The sequence below is a fragment of the Colobus angolensis genome, unplaced genomic scaffold (assembly GCF_000951035.1).
Source record: "Colobus angolensis palliatus isolate OR3802 unplaced genomic scaffold, Cang.pa_1.0 Scaffold1, whole genome shotgun sequence".
Lineage (NCBI taxonomy): Eukaryota > Metazoa > Chordata > Mammalia > Primates > Cercopithecidae > Colobus > Colobus angolensis.
Window position 1 is genome coordinate 15,352,510 of NW_012110918.1, and position 15,449 is coordinate 15,367,958.

General features: G+C 60.4%; 1 protein-coding gene across 2 annotated transcripts in view; it reads right to left on the reverse strand.

Moving 5' to 3' along the window:
* RBFOX3 (RNA binding protein, fox-1 homolog (C. elegans) 3) overlaps positions 1 to 15,449 on the reverse strand; it is a 431,835-nt gene that overhangs the window by 15,849 nt on the left and 400,537 nt on the right. For both annotated transcript variants that reach the window (XM_011957187.1, XM_011957113.1), the window contains exons 5-6: positions 10,360 to 10,614; positions 1,600 to 1,737 (exon numbers count right to left, since the gene is read on the reverse strand). In XM_011957187.1, coding sequence (XP_011812577.1) covers positions 1,600 to 1,737; positions 10,360 to 10,581 — 360 coding nt within the window. In that variant the 5' untranslated portion in view covers positions 10,582 to 10,614. The remainder of the gene's footprint in view (positions 1 to 1,599; positions 1,738 to 10,359; positions 10,615 to 15,449) is intronic.

Here is a 15,449-nt window from a genome sequence, read left to right on the forward strand (position 1 = left end):
AACAGTTCTGAGGTCCCTAGGGCCTGTCCTGAAGCCTGCAGTGCAGGCAACTGATGGGAGTTTCCCAGTCACCTCCACACAGTCCTGGAGGCGGGGGGTACAGCAAGCCCCAGTGGGGCCAGACAGCAATGAAATCCCAACTCTGCCAGGTGCTGAAAAGAGGGGGACAGTACCCCCGTTCTGAAGAGACCCAGGAAGCTGATGGGGGACAGTGTCCCCATCCTGCAGGGACCTAGTGAGTCGATGGCAGATGGTGCCCCTGTCCCGTAGGGACCCAAGGAGCTGACGGGATGGTGCTCCCGTCCTGCAGGGACTGAGTGTATGTAAACTGCAGGGGGCATCCAGCCAGAACTCCAAAATGCCATCCTTTGAGGGCAGCCAGCCAGAGCTCCAACATGTCAGCTGCTATTAAGGGGCAGTCCCAGGCCCAGAGAACTCTGGCTGCTTGCTCAGGACCCAGGGTCAAGAAGGGACAGAGTCCTTGCCATCTGATGATTCTAAGTCATGCCAGCCCCCCGATGAGTCTAAACTCCAAATCCAACCAGGCTGGGATCCTGAGACAGGGAGTGTGGACTTCTGGGGGTCACGTCAGGGGGTAGGTGGAGGGGAACCTCTCCACCCTGGGCTGCCACAGGTGCCTCCAGTCTGCATGGCAAATCCCAGCTGGGTCAGGGGGGCATGAGGAGAGAGGCTGGGATTCAGGAGCCAGAGGCTGTCTACCTGCGCAGCAGAGGTGGGGTGGGCACCGCGGCAGGCAGGGGGAAGAGGAGTTTGGAGGGAGGGAAGAAACATGGCCGGGCCGCATGGTCCTCTGTGGCCAGGGCAGGCCTGGGAGCCCGGCTGAGCCGCCCAGCTGCTGCGCACCCACCACTCAGCAGCCCCAGCCTCCCGCAGGCATCAACACCTGCTAGGCGCATTCAAGTCCAATAACAACAAAGTGACCACGACCCAGGGGCAGCCCTGCACGTTCTCAGTGACCCCGGGGCTGAAGCCCACAGTGCAAAACCCGGAACAGGCCCATGGAGTCCAGGACGGGCTTCAATTCCCATTGACTGCATCCGGTTGCAAGTTCCCCACCCGGGGGCCCAGGGGACACAGGCCCAGAGAGGTTGACTGCCCGGCCCCAAGGCACACAGGAGAGGCCAGGGCTGGAGCTGCTGCTCTGTGGGAGGCCGAGCTGCCCCTCCAGGTACCCTCTTGTAAGGAGCCAGAAGCCAGAATGTGGGAATAGGGTGGTCATAACCAATCTGGCTGCGAGGCCCCAAGGCACTCTAGGAAACCCGAGATCAGGTGGTCTGGGGACCATGGGTGAACTTCTAGCTGGGAGCAGGAGGAGTGGGGTTTGAGGGGCAGCCACAATAGATCCCCCTACTCCTCAGCTTGAGGCCTTCCTCTTCCCTGCCACCCTCCCAGCAGGTTCAGGTCAGGGCGGGGCTGGGCCCAGGAGGGAAGGAATCCTGGGGCCCTGGAGGCTCCCGGTGCAGTGGGAGGCAGGGAACCCGGAGGAGCAGGTGTGGGCAGGAAGGCAGGGCCTGTGGGTGCCACCCCGGAGCTGGGGCAGGTGTGGAGGGCAGGATGGGCGGGGCCGCACACACTCACCCCGAACATTTGCCGCAAGTCGGGGTCCCTGAACCGGAAGGGGATGTTGGAGACGTGTAGCCGCTTGGGCTGCTGCTTCTCTGTAGGGTCGGAGGGGTGGAGCGGCTGGCTGTCCGTCTGTGCCGCCTCGTCTGTCTGCTGCAGGGAGAGGACTGGGCTGCGGAGGCTGCCTCTGTGTGCGGGGTTGCCCGTCCCCTCTGCTGAAGGGAGGGCAGGGTCTAAAGGCCAGATTCTCCCCCACCCTTCTGGGCCTCTCCCATCCCTGGGCTGGGATCCTTGGCAGAATCTGGGCAGATGGTTTCCATGAGATACAGCACAGGGGCACCTCACACAGAGAGGCCCCACCTCTAGGCCTTTGCCCAAACTGCAGGTGAGGCCGCCTCCCTCCTGCCATCCCAGTGCAAGGCCTCCTGGCCTGCTCTGCTCCCTGCTCCCACAGCCCAGCCCTGTCCACAGAGGCTGAACCTCCACGGTGTCTTAGCCCCACTGACATCTCAAGGCAGTTCTGGGAGCCCGAGGACCCCACTGGCTTTCAAGTCCTGATGACGAAGTGGTGAGCTGGAGACAGATGTCAGCCCGGCCCGAGGGTCCGCCTGTCTGAAGGTGCTGCCTCTTCATGTCCCCCGACCCCCGCCATGCTCCTGCTTCTTCCAGCCTGCTGCCGCCACTCAGAACCCTTGGGGTTCACCTCCAGAAGCCTCTCCCAAGGCAGGGGGTGGCTGAGTCCAGTCCTTTATAGTTAGTCCCCATTTGGACCCAAACACTGGGGGGCAGATGGGCTCCCAAAGACTTGGGTCTCAGGAAACAAAAGCCACGCGGCCCCCAGCTCCCTGTGAGAAGGCAGGGGTGCCGCCCGAGGCAGCACAGTGTGGCCCGTGTGAGGCTTTTCCTGCGTGGTCTTCTCCAGTGGACTGGCCACGAGCTCACGGCAAGCCTGGCCTTCAGTCTGGCTGGGTCTCGGCTGTAGCCACACAGCAGGAACTCCGGACATGCGGCGGGTGCTTCATCAGCATCGGCCGGACGGATGCACGGGTGACTCTCCGAGGTGGCCATTAAGCTCATCACGACCTGGGCCCAGGCCCCAGGGGCTCTACAGGCCAGTTCCATGGATGCAGCCAAGCCGCAGGTTTCCCCGCTCAGCCCACTGGCAAGGCGGGTGGGTGGCACAGGAGCACCAGCGTGCAGGAGAGGCCCTCGGTGGCGACAGGCACAGGTGGTGGGTGGACACCCCAGCTCCCACGGGGTGCCTTGGAGGGGCTCTCACTGTCCACACTTCCTCCAGCAATTTGAGCTCGGCTGCCCATGGCAACAGCAGGCTCACAGTGTAGCTTTTATTGGCTTCCTTCGCCTTCCCGCCTCAATTCCACGCTGCCTCTTACGGGTTTTGTGAGATCATCTCCCAAATACGCCCTTTGCATTTGAATCCTTGGCTCTGGGCCTCCTGATACTCCCGGTGGACAGCTGGAGGCCACACACAGAGAACCCCTCCTCAGAGGCCAACTGGCTTCTGGGACAGGATGCCAGCCGAAGGTAGGAGGGTCTTGGCTCCAGCCATCCGGATCCTTTCTGGAGTGGCAGTAGAGGAGACTGGGGTCCCTGAGAGGCCTACACTGCAGTCGGTACAAATGGAAGGCTGGTGGCATGGTCTCCCATGTGGCCTGCGGAGCAGAGGCAGCCAGTCTGGGAGCGAGAGAAAAGCCAAGACGAGAGGCCCCAGAGAGCCATTCCCACGCGTCTCCAGCCAGGCGAAGCACCTGGCTGCTGAAGCCACTTTCCGGAGGGCATCTGTCGCGGGCAACCAAAGGAGTGCTGAGTCAGGACGGTGAGTGGGGAGCCTGGGGTCACAGTGCCAGAGGCCTCAGCCCATGGCAGAGGAAATGGAGCCAGAGAGGCAGAGCCGTGCCAAGGTCACGGTACGGCGAAGTGGCCAGAGCTTGGTCTCTCGACTCCCGTCTGAGTGGCTGTCCGGCTGTCGCTGCCCCCTGCATGGCCAACCTGGTTGTCCTTTCTGGAAGGACAGGCTCTCCCCTGCATTTCTGCCTGTGGTCAGGAAGCCTCTGACCAGGCCCCAGGGCAGCAGGTGCCCCTAGGTGCCAAGAGGGGAAGTGACCACTTCCTGGGCCACGCCGGGAGGTGGAGGACACCGCCTCTGCTGTACCGCAGCTGCTTCCCTGGCAACAGCCCCTAGCGCGGGCGGTGGGGCAGGCTGGGAGTGGGGTCTCGAGGACTGGAGCATGTGTCCATGTCCCTGATGCACCTCCGTCCCCTGCGCTGAGAAGGGAAGATGCAGTGCACACCCCACAGCATGGGACGGTGACAACGTGGAAACTGCCGTCCTGGTGCTCACCTGGACGTGCGCTGCAGGACCTGTCTCAGCAGACGCGCCATGTGGTGTGCTGACCCAATTCCGATGGGCATGTGTCCTGAGCTCTACGTGTTCCCAAGGCGTGAAGCTTTGGGTGGATCCCGTATCTCCCTCAGGACCCCAAGAGGTGGAAAAGTGACCACGGCTCTCGGAGGGCATGAGCCCCCAGGCTTTGGCAAGTTGCGCAGCTGCTTCTTGGGGTTCCCTGACATGTGCCACCCCCATCAACGGGGGGCTGGGCTTTGGCATGGAGGCATCCGTGGTGGGCACAGTTGGCAGGGCCAGGAGGGTGGACGACAGGCCTCCAGAGACTCCTGGTCTGGCTGGTATCAGGTCCCCAGCAACACAGGGCAGCTGACTCTGGCTCCAAGGGGGTAGGCAGGGGGCTCCTCCATCCAAGCCTAGGGAACTGGAGATGCCCCGCAGCCCAGCTTCCCAGTTCTGCTGCCATCCTCCTTGGTCCCAAGTCTTCTTGCAGAAAGCAAGCCTGTGCTAGACCTCCGGAGGGGACGACCTTACCCCTGAACCAAGGCGAGACCGTCCAAACATCCGCCGATCTTTACGGAGGTCTGAACCCCACCCTCCCTGCCGGACAGGCGTGGGTCTTTCCTCCTCAGTGGACAGGGATGCGCCTGTGCCCTCTGCTGCTCTTGGGTACAGGTGACTGAGTCATCCCAGATTCGGGAATCCCGCCTGGATAGGGGCATGCAGCTCTGGCCTCTGAGCAGCAGAAGGCGGTGGTCAGCAGGCCAGGGCGGCCACCCAGGGGAGCTGGGGCATCCACCCCAAAGTCCTAAAGGGAAGCAGCTGAGGATGAGGCAGGAGCAATGGGGTGATGGGGTGTGAGTGGGAGGAGCCATGAGTGGGGCCAGGACACAGGTGAGGAAGAAGCTGTGCTATCCCTGCTCAGCCCTGGGCAGAGGTTAAGCGGGTTGCATGGCTGTGAAACTGTCGTGTGTGCAGGTAAGCCCTACGCGTGACTGCACATGGGCTGCCCTGGGCAGGGAGATGGGGGCCCTCCAACCGCTGACTGTAGCGGTCCAGCAGCCTCCACTGCCTTTCCAACTTTTTCAGGGGCTTTCTTTCCCCCACTTAAAAAGAAAAAGAGAAAAAAATCTTTGTTTCTCATTCTCAAATGCAGGGAAAGAGGGAAGAACAGGACCGCCCTTCCCTCCTGATTGAGCTGGGGGGTCCTGCTTCTGCGTCTTTCCCCAGCTCTGTCTTGGCCTGGCCATTATGGACACCTCCCCAGCCCATTCAAGTTCAGGTTGGGGGGTCTAGATGCCACACAGCATCTCCCACTCTCCACATCCTCTGAGGAGCCTGCACCCACTTTCGCCTGGGCCCCCCAAGCTTGGCCCAGAGACAGGCAAAGGGAATGAGCCCTGGGCAGGGTCTGGTGGACCTAGGCAGACCCTGGACAGCAGGTGGGACCCGGCGGCTGTTGTGGCACAGAACCAAGCTGTGCTGCTGCGACACAAGATGAACCGATTTTTGGAAATCCCTTCCTCGACAGCACCATCTCTCCTCGTTCCCCCAAAGACCACCTGGGCACTCAGGCAAGGACCCGCCTTGGTGAGCCCCCAGTGGGCGGCCAGTCAGCCTTGGAGGACAGGTTCTCTGTGTGGTCTCAACCTATCCACTGGGAGTGTCTGCCTCAGAGTCTGGCGGCCCTCACTGTCGGCTCCCACGTGGCATTTGAAGAACACAGGATTCCAAGCCCCCCTGCTGGCCTCTGCACTGTGGCACGGGCAGCCGACTGACGCCTCTTCCGCTCCCACCTCCCAGCCTGGGGAGGGGCATCTCAGCTGAGCCTCACTGTGGTGTTGCTTTGGGGACCATCGCCTCCTCTCTTCTGCCTTTCTCAGGCCAGTGGCCAGCCATGGCTACCCTTCACCCTTTCCATAAGCCGTGAGAGCCAAGAACACAGTGACCGAGGGCTGCAGCGCCTGGCGGAGGAGACAGAGCCTCGGCCAGACTATGAGGCCTGTAGTTATAGACGAGGTGGCCCAAATGGAAGATCAGGGCAAGTGCGGGAGTTTCTGAGAGGAGGCTCAGGCCCGACGGATGGCAGAGAGGACAGAGTTTCATCCTGGGGTCTCCCGGCAGAGAGGCCTCCAGGGACCTGGCCGTAGGCATCTATGGCTGCAGATCCCCAGTGGGCAGTGGGGCAGGTGCTGGCCCCTCAGGCATCAGGCCCTTGCCGCCCACGTGGGGTCCCCTCTGGCAGGTGGAGGAGCCCATGTGGGTTCTGGAAAACACCAGTCTCATCCTGTCTCCCTCCCCCTGGCTGGCCCTCCACAGTGACCCTCCGTGCTTTGGCATTTTCTATCTGCATGCTAATCTGTCTCTTTTTTTCCTCAGAGTCTTGCTCTGTCGCCCAGGCTGGAGTGCAGCGGCGTGATCTCGGCTCACTGCAACCTTCACCTCCTGGGTTCAAGTGATTCTCCTGCCTCAGCCTCCCGAGCAGCTGGGATTACAGGCACCCACTACCATGTCTGACTAATTTTTATATTTTTGTAGATACAGGGTTCCACCATTTCGGCCAGTCTGGTCTGGAACTCCTGACCTCATGATCCACCTGTCTCTGTCTCCCAAAGTGTTGGGGTGACAGGCGTGAGCCAATGCACCTAGCCTGTTAGCAAGCTGAGGGTCCCTTGAGCATAAGGACAGTGTGTGACCCCCCAAGGGCCCACAGTGCTGGCACCTGCCTGACCCTGAGTGAATCAATAAATGCTCCAGACGGTGACCCCCGTTGGGGAACACAGACCTTGGTGGTGGCTTAAGGTAGTGAGATGGGGTCCCCTGGTCCTTCCACGGTCCTCATCGCACTCTGTACCGTGCTGCATTTGTCCAGAGAAGGCAGGTGACGTCGTGGTGAGAGGTGAGAGAAACGGAGCCTGTGTGCAGGGGTGCGTGCCCCTCGTGGGTTCTTGTCACATGTCTCTTCCCATCACAGATGAGCAGAGACGCCCCTGCCCTACCAGGAAGCAGCCTCCATATCTCTGGACGGTGAAAAGAGGTGTTCTGCTCAGAGGGGACGAGACTTCCTGGGGAATGGGAATGATGTAGCCGGAAAGTCACCGGAGGTGATCGGGACCCACCCGAGGGCATCAAGACCACACAAATCAGCGCACGCTCTGCCTTCTGTGGGAAGTCTCAGTGGCGGTGAGGGACCGGTGGCCCCCAGGAGCCCCATGTTTCTCTCTGCAGGGTCCGCTGTGCTTCTGTGACTAGGAGTTGAGGCTGCATCCCACCTGGGTGGTGGCAGTGTTGGGAAAAGCCCTGAGTTGGCTGAACACAGACTTCCCACCAATTCCCGGCTGGAAACCCTCCTGAGGGGAGGAGCAGCAGGAGGAGGCCTCGTGGTTCCAGAAATTCCAGGAAAGTCTTTCCGGAGCTGGGGCCCAGCCTGTCTTTGAGGGTCCTGGGGTGGAGGAGACGGGGAAGTAGAGGCATGGGGATGGGCTGCAGGGGCCACTGTTCTCTCCCATTGACGCCATCAGCCCCAGGTCCTAGAACGGAACAGGCCGCCTGTGTGGGCCCCTGGGCCTGGACAGCACCCTGCTGTCTAGGGGCCGGCTCTGCCACAGCTACCAGTGGGGCGGGTGATATGGGGGCTGGACAGGTGCTCCGAGCTCTCCCTTTCCACTGGCCCTGGCCATGCCACCTGCCAGGGCAGCCCATGCTCACCAGAAGAAGGAAGTCCCCTTAGGGGAGAGGGCGGGAAGCCCTGGTGGCCTCTGGGTCCAGGGAGCGTCCGGGGGTTGCAAGCCCTGACCTGGTGCCAACCTGGGCAGCAGGCTCTTGGGCGGGGGTTCCCTGGGTGGCACTTCAGGAATGGTGGGGAAGGAAGAGACCAGGGTACTTGGTGGCTGCACATGGGCCCTCAAGTGCTCCAGGAGCTCAAGGAGACACTCTGACCTAGGCAGGTCTGGACCAAAGCTCTGAACTCACCCCACTTCCTATCCCGAAGATCTAGACCCCAATACCAGGCTGCTTGGGGCAGGGCCAAGGGGAGGCTCGAGGGAGCTGAAAGGGCCCTGCTGATGACCCAGGGACAGGGTCCGGGGACACCTGAGTCAGCAGGGAGCGTTCGGCCTTCAGCTGTGAGTGCTGGGCAGCCTCTGGGAGGAAGGAGCTCCTGGAATTTGGAACACTCTCTCCAGCTGCCTTCCAAGGTGGGAAGGCTCCGTGTGAACAAACACTCCAAGGTGGGGAGCGCGCAGCCTCCGGGGCGGCTCAGGTCTTTGTTCTCCCTGGAGCACCATGCCGATGCCGTGACTTCTGCCGGCAGCCCCGCCCTGGGTGCAGGTCATGGAGAATGACTCTCTCCTCTGGAGCCTCGGATGAAGGATCTGCAGACCGCGCCCACGGACCCTTTGCCAGACCTGAGAGACCCCAGCCTGAAGAAAGGAAGGTCAAGGCCGTCTGCCATCCCCTGGGCTCTGGGTGCTTCCTGCCTGGACACGCTTCCTGGGAGGCTCTGGAGGCTGGTGACCGGGGGGGAGAGGCTCCCATCCTCCTAGTCGGAGAGTTCTTCATCGGATGCAGCGTTCGCCTTTTCAGCAGCTGCTGCTTACTCGGGGCTTCTCTCCATGGTCCGTGGACCCTCACGGGCAAGCCAGACCCAAGCCAGCCTCTCTTTCTGACTTTCCTGTCCTTGCGTGGCAGGAACCAGGGGACAGGGCTGGGCCATTTCTTCTTTGTAGCCTCAGTGCCAGTTCGGTGCCTGGCACACGGCAGGTACCCAGCAAATGTCTGCCGAGTGAAGGAAGACTTCATGTGTGTCCTGGGTAGGCTGTGTTTGGTGGCTCCAGGTGTCCAGGAGGCGTCTGGCCTTGGTTCTGTTGTTCAGTTAGAGCGCCAGGTCCGTCCCCACTCTGTCATCTGTGCATCTGACCCTCTTGCTTCTGGTTTTCTTCTGGGACGAACCCCTGAGGCTCACCGTGAGAGACCCCCTCGTTTGTCTGTAAGGTGGCTGTCAGAGATTTGAGCAGATGAGCTGTGTCTGCTGGAGTCAGTCAGAAAGAGACCCAGCCTGCTCTAGCGTGACTTGTTTACGGTGAACCCGGCTTGGCTCCCGGGATCATCTCTTTCTTTTCTAAGCACACACAAGGCGTGGGTTTGATGAATCAGAACCAGAGCAGCCGGGGAAGCATGACTTGGCCCCCACTTCTACCACCCCAGGGCCTGGCCTTTCCCATGTGTGCCCTGTGGCTGTAGGAACCCTGGGTATCAGGATGCTGGGGGCGCTGGAAAGGCTGATGGCCTCGGGGCAGATTCCAGCTGGGCAGGGCTCCAAGCAGGGGGGAAGGGCACCACCTGGGTGCCAGATGAGGGTCATGTCCAGCCCAGGAGGCGGCTGGGTGGGCTCTCTCCACAGAGGGCCTGGGTGACGCCGGAAGAAGCCCCTGCCCAGGCATGCACCAAGGGAAGGCTCCCATCTGCATCCACACAGCATGTTGGGAGCCAGGCTGGACTGCGGGAGGGCTGAGGCAGTTGGGAAGGGACCCCCATTGGGAGCCGCCAGGGCGGTGCCACTCCCGGGCAGTGCAGAGAGCTCCGGCCTCCTGCCCAGCCCCGCCAGCTAGCACATCCAGTGCTGGGACAGGGCCAGCGGGGACAGTTGGATGAACCTGGAGCCCCAGAGCAGGGGCAGGGGAGGCACATGGAGATCTCAGTGGAGGGGACCAGAGAAAAGGAATAGACTGGCCGGGGCTCTGCAGGGCGGGTAGAGTCAGGGCCTGGTCTTTGTACCCAGAGCCCACCCCAGGCCGGCGGCTTGGCCACTCCCTGCCGGCTCTCTTTGCTCTCAGGAAATCTGAGAAGTGAGGGCTCAGCACTTTTGCCTGGGAGCTGCATTACAACCACATAATTGAAGCTATCTGATTGGAGGCCAGCCAAGCAGGTAGATTACAAGTGATTAGAAATGATAGGAGGGCCGGCAACCCGAGACAGCTCAGAGGGCCCTGGGCCGCCTCCGTGGCTCTGCCTCTGCCCTCCACCCGTCTCCTTCACTTTCTACTAACAGGTCTCTGGCAGCGAGGACACCTCCCAGCTGGGTGAGTGTTTGCTCGAAGCAGGGAAGCCAGGCCCAGGTGGCTGGAGGAGGGTGGCTGCCACCCCACCCCTCAGTGCCCGGCCGTCCCTCTAAATGCCTGCTCATCGCAAAGCTCCTTGGTGCTGGGGTTGCGCAGGGGCTAGAAGTGCCTTTGCTGGGGGTAACTTCTGGCCCAGGAGCCCCGTAAAAGGCTCGCCCTCCACACACAGAGGCCCTGCCCAGGTCCCCCACCCATCTGGTATACCTCATGCCCTCCTGGGCCACCCTTCTTCTGGGTGGGCGCTCCTCCCTGAAGCTCCAGGACTGGACCTGGGGTCGTGGGGGCCCTTACCGGCACTGTCTGGGTCCCGGCGATGGGTTGTGTGCTGGCCTCGGAGCCTGGCTGCTCGGGGTGGGTCTGTGCTGGTGTGTACAGGGTCATGCCATGCTCTGGGGGGACCGGGGTCTGGCCGGAGTAGTCCTGCGTGGGGTGCGGTGGGGGCGGGGCATACTCGGCAGGGATGCCGTTCTGTGGCGGAGGGGGGTACTGGGCAGGGGGGTAGGGCTGGGCCATTGCTTCAGGCGGAGCCGTGGCGTCCTGATCGCTCTGTGGAAGGAGAGAGAGCAAGGCCTGGTTAGAATCTTGTCCCCTTCCCGGAGCCCCTGAGGATGGAGCCTTGCGGCTGAGCAGAGCTTCTCCAGCAGTATTTTCAGCAGCCTTTCCCCGGCCCCTCCATGGGGGGCTCCCCGGCATGGGCACCAGCTCAGAGCAGGAGGGGGTGCCGCGCTGGGAATGCTGGGGAGTCGGCTCTGCAGTCAGATGGCGCTGGGTTTCAGCCCATTGCCTCACACTTGTCAGACCTGGGTACAAGAACAACTGAAGGGTTTTTTTAAACTACCTGATTTTAAAAAAGTTAACCATTTTAAGATAACTGTAGGCTCATGCAGCTGTAAGAAATAAGAGTGATCTGTACAGCTTGTGCCCAGGGTCCTCATGGTAACATCCATAAAACCACCACCAGCAGGATACTGACATGGATTCACACAACACACAGAACGTTCCACCAGCGCAAGGACTACTGCTCTTCGCCTCTTAGTGCCAACCTACCTGCTTCCCACCTCCTTAAGAATTTTAAGTCTTGGCAGGTGGATCACCTGAGTTCAGGAGTTCAAGACCAGCCTGGTCAACATAGTGAAACCCCGTCTCTACTAAAAATACAAAAAGTAGCTGAATGTGCTGGTGGGTGCCTGTAATCCCAGCTACTCAGGAGGCGGAGGCAGGAGAATCACTTGAACCTGGGAGGCAGGGGTTGCAGCGAGCCAAAGTCACGCTACTGCACTCCAGCCTGGGCAACGAGGGTGAAACTTCGTCTTCAAATGATTTGAAGCCTCGGTTTTGTCACTGGAAAGCAGGAGTGAGAGGGCACTGCCCAGCCTGCACCTGGATCCCTGGAAGTGACTGTGCAGAAGCTGAACTCAGGTTCTCCCGCTTCCCCTGCCAGTGACGTCCATGACAGTGAGGTATATTGAGGAGGGGCAGGAAGGGTTCCAGTCTCTGTCTCAAGGATCTCTGAGGAGCTCTGGAAGATCTGTCTGTGCCCCCTCAAAGGCCTGCTGTCCCAAGGGGGGAAAACTGCTCCCGCAGCCACTCTCAGAGGCTCCTAGAAGCCCAGGCCCTTGGGCAGGACCCCAGAAGCAACATAGGGCAGTGGCTGTCAAAGTGGAGGGCCTGGGCCCACAGCAGCAGCAGCACCTGGGAGCTTTCTGGTGGGCAATGCAGATTCCAAGGCGCACCCCAGGCCTCCTCCAGCAATCTACGTGCACTGAGAACCACTGACTGAGGGCCTGAGAAGCAGCCCTGGTGGGAAGACCTTATGACCCCAAGAGGAGGGCTGGGGTCTTTCACAGTGCCAGAGAGCAAGATGCAGGTGGAGGCGGCAGAGGGAAAGGGGCTCCGGCCTCCTCCACTCGCTGTCCTCCACTGCACACACAGCCTCGGGCCCAGGATCTCCTGAGCAGGCGAGGCACTCGCCCCCCAGGAGTCTGTGGTGAGGAGGCCTCACTGCCTGGAAGGACAGATGCCGTCTCTGCCTGGAGCAGCCCACCCGTGTGTTAGGACCCCTGCTCAGATGTGGACGGGTCTGACACTCACAGCCGCCCCAGCAGGGACAGCCAGGAGTCTGCGTCCTTGCTGAAGGTGGGGTTTGCTGTGGGGAGGAGGAACGCCCAGCAGGGAAGCGGCTGCTCACCTCCTTCACCTGCACCTCCACCCCATGCTCCCATTGCCCGGGGCCACATACACTTTGTTCACACCACACACTTTAGTGAGCACCTACTAGGTGCAGACAGAGGCTGGGGGCTGCCCTCACAGGGCGGTCTTTCTCCCGCTTCCCTCCACACCCACACATCCCCCTCTGCCTGGCTCCTGTGTTCTCGGCCTCCGGGCAGTGCCTCCCCCGGCTAAGGAGGGGCCAGCCCCTCATGTGCCCATGCTCCCTGCACGGGTGGACCTCATGTGCCCATGCTCCCCGCACGGGTGGACCTGGCCTGTCCACCTCTGTCCTGCCTCCCCGACTCCTGGCCTGTCCTCTGCATCCTTCATTCAGTTCCTACAAATCCACCCAACAACTGTTGATTGGGTACCTGGGGTATGCCAGGCCCATGCCAAGGAAGGGGCTATGTTGGCAGCAACGCCGACAGCCCCTGCTCCCTGCTGGTGGGGCTTGCAGTCCAGCAGGAACAGAAAGCTTCAGGAAACAATGGCTCAGATGCCAAACCATTGTTACAGCACTGGGGGTTGTAAGGGGCCTGGCTGCACCAGGGAGGTGGCCCCAAGGGATGGTCCCAGACTGGGTGTTCTGCTTCAGACCCGGCCACCCCTCCTTCTATTTAGAGGCCCCAAACCCTCTGCCCAGGGGCCGAGCAACCTAGGGTGGGTGTAACCAGCTGGAAGGGTGAAGCCTGGGCAACCCAGCTGTGCCCTGCTCCCTGAAGTCTCCAGTGCCAGCCGTCCCTGGGCTCTGCAGCGGGGGCCGTCTCGGTGCTCGTCACCCTGGGACAGACTCGCTGAGTGGGAACCTAAGGAGCAGAAATGCTGTCCCCCTCTCATCCCCACCCCTCCGCAAAGCCAGCTGGTTCCTTCCCTCTCTCTGTTGACTCTGAAACTGGGGCGACATTCAAGCTCCTGAGCCATGGGAGGGAAGCACACACATGTGCACGCATACACACTCGCGGGAGGTTCCCGGCTCATTGCTCCAAAATAGCTGGCGAGGCCCCATCGTCCATTGTTAGCAAACGTGTTGGTGACGAGTCCAGTGGGAAGGGGTGGATCCATGAGAGAGGAGGAGAGGGAGGGGAGTTGGGGCACCCAGGAGGGGTGGAGAATATCTAGCACCCGGGATGGCCAGAGGCAAAATCAGGAAAACAGGAGCAAGAGAGTGAAGAGAAAGTGGAAGGCGCAGCGTGAGGGCCCTGCAGACACGGGGGAGATGAATTTGCTGATAAATATTTGATTAGAGCCTTTAGCAACTTGCACCGTCTTTCCGGCGCTCCGCCCCCCGCTCCTCCACCTCCTCTAAGACCTGAGAAAGAGTGGGCTCCTGGTCAGGTGCAGTGGCTCATGCCTGTAATCCCAGAACTTTGGGAGGCTGAGGTGTGAGGACTGCTTGAGCCCAGGAGTTTGAGACCACCCTGGGCAACACAGTGAAACCCTCTCCACAAAAAATTAAAACAAAATTAGCCAGGCATGGTGGTACATGCCTGTAGTCCCAGTTATGTGGGAGGCTGAGGCAGGAGAATTCCTTGAACCTGGAGGTTGAGGCTGCAGTGAACCAAGATCACACCACTGTGATCCAGCCAGGGTGACAGAGCAAGACCCTGTCTCAAAAAAAGAAAAAAAAAAAAAAAAAAAAGAGGGGGCAGCTCCTGTCCTGTCCCGTCTGCTTCCTTCTCACCCTACCTCTAACCCTCTGCAGGGCTCGCATCCCTGTCATTCAACTTGGGGCTGAATGACAGCTGCCAATCACTCTCACTTCAGGTTCTGCAGGGCTGGAGCCTAGAGCCCTAACAAGTGACAGGGGAACCTGCCAATATAAAGGTGGGGGCTCTGGCAGTAGGTGCCAGATCTGAGGGCGTCTGCGGTGGGCAAGAGGTCCCTAGGAGATGGGGACATTTTAGGGACATTTGTGACACTAGAATAAAAACAGCATATTTGAGCCCACAGTGCTCCCTGCTTTTATAGACGCTCACTCATTGAGTGGACACTTCCCCCTTTCCCAGCTAATAAAACCAAGGTGCAGAGACAAAGTGAATTGCCAGGCTAGTACGGGAGGACCCCGGAGAGCAGCACCGGCAGCCGGGATCCCAAACCCACCGTCTGCAGCTCCACATGGAATTGTAGCCCTGCCCAGGGGGGTTTGCCAGGGAGAGGAGGTTTCACAGCCAAGCATCGGGGTCTAGACCCTGCAATGCATGGGGATGGGCTCCAATGTCCCCTCTTAGCCACCAGGTGGTCCTGGAGACTGTCTGTCTTCTCTGCACAGGTTTCTCCATCTGCAAATGGTCACCATGGAGCCTGGGCAGAGGAAATGCAGAATGAAAGCCTAAGACCCCTCAGGGGGGTTAGGGTGACCGGCAACATCCCTGCCCTGCGTGTCCTCCACACCTGTGCTGGGGTGGCTGTGGTCCTGCAAGCGGCTCTCAGAACTGGCTACACATCCCAGTCACCTAGAGAAGTGTCCACACCTGGGCCACACTCCTGAACAACAGAGGCCACTTACAACCAATGTTTCCCAGGAGATTCTGACATGTAGCCCTGGTGGAGAGCCGCAGACCAGAAAAGCAAAGTGTATCAGGCCCATCCTGAGAGGGCGCGTGAATGCCCAGCACACGGAAGACTGTGCAGCCAGGATCTGTCCCATTGCTTCTCTTCTTCCCAGGTCGGCTGGGGTCAGAGTCGATAAGGGCCTGGGGTTGGGTGGTGTGAGTGGAGGAGTTCCTGCTGGGCTACGGGGCTTATCTCAGATGACCTCATGTTGGACCAGCTTGTGGAAGGATCTGGTTCCCCAGGGGACTGTGCATTCTCAGAGAATGGGGACCACTTCACTCACCCTTTGTCCCCATATCCCTGCACTCAGCACAGCACCCTGTTGTACTCAGAAGAGTCTCAGTGTACATGAACGGATGGGATGTATGTATGTATGTCTGTATGGATGGATGGATGGATGGATGGTAGAGGTGCATGGATGGGCAGGTGGGTGGATGGAAGGATAAATGGATGGTTGGATAGATGTGTGGATGGATGGATTAAAGAGTGGGTAGATAAGTGGATGGATCAGAAGGTGGGTAGATGGATGAGTGAATGAATGGATGGAAGGGTGGATAAATGGGTGGATGGCTGAATGAATGAGAGGGCAGATGGATAGGTGAGTGGATGGATGAGTG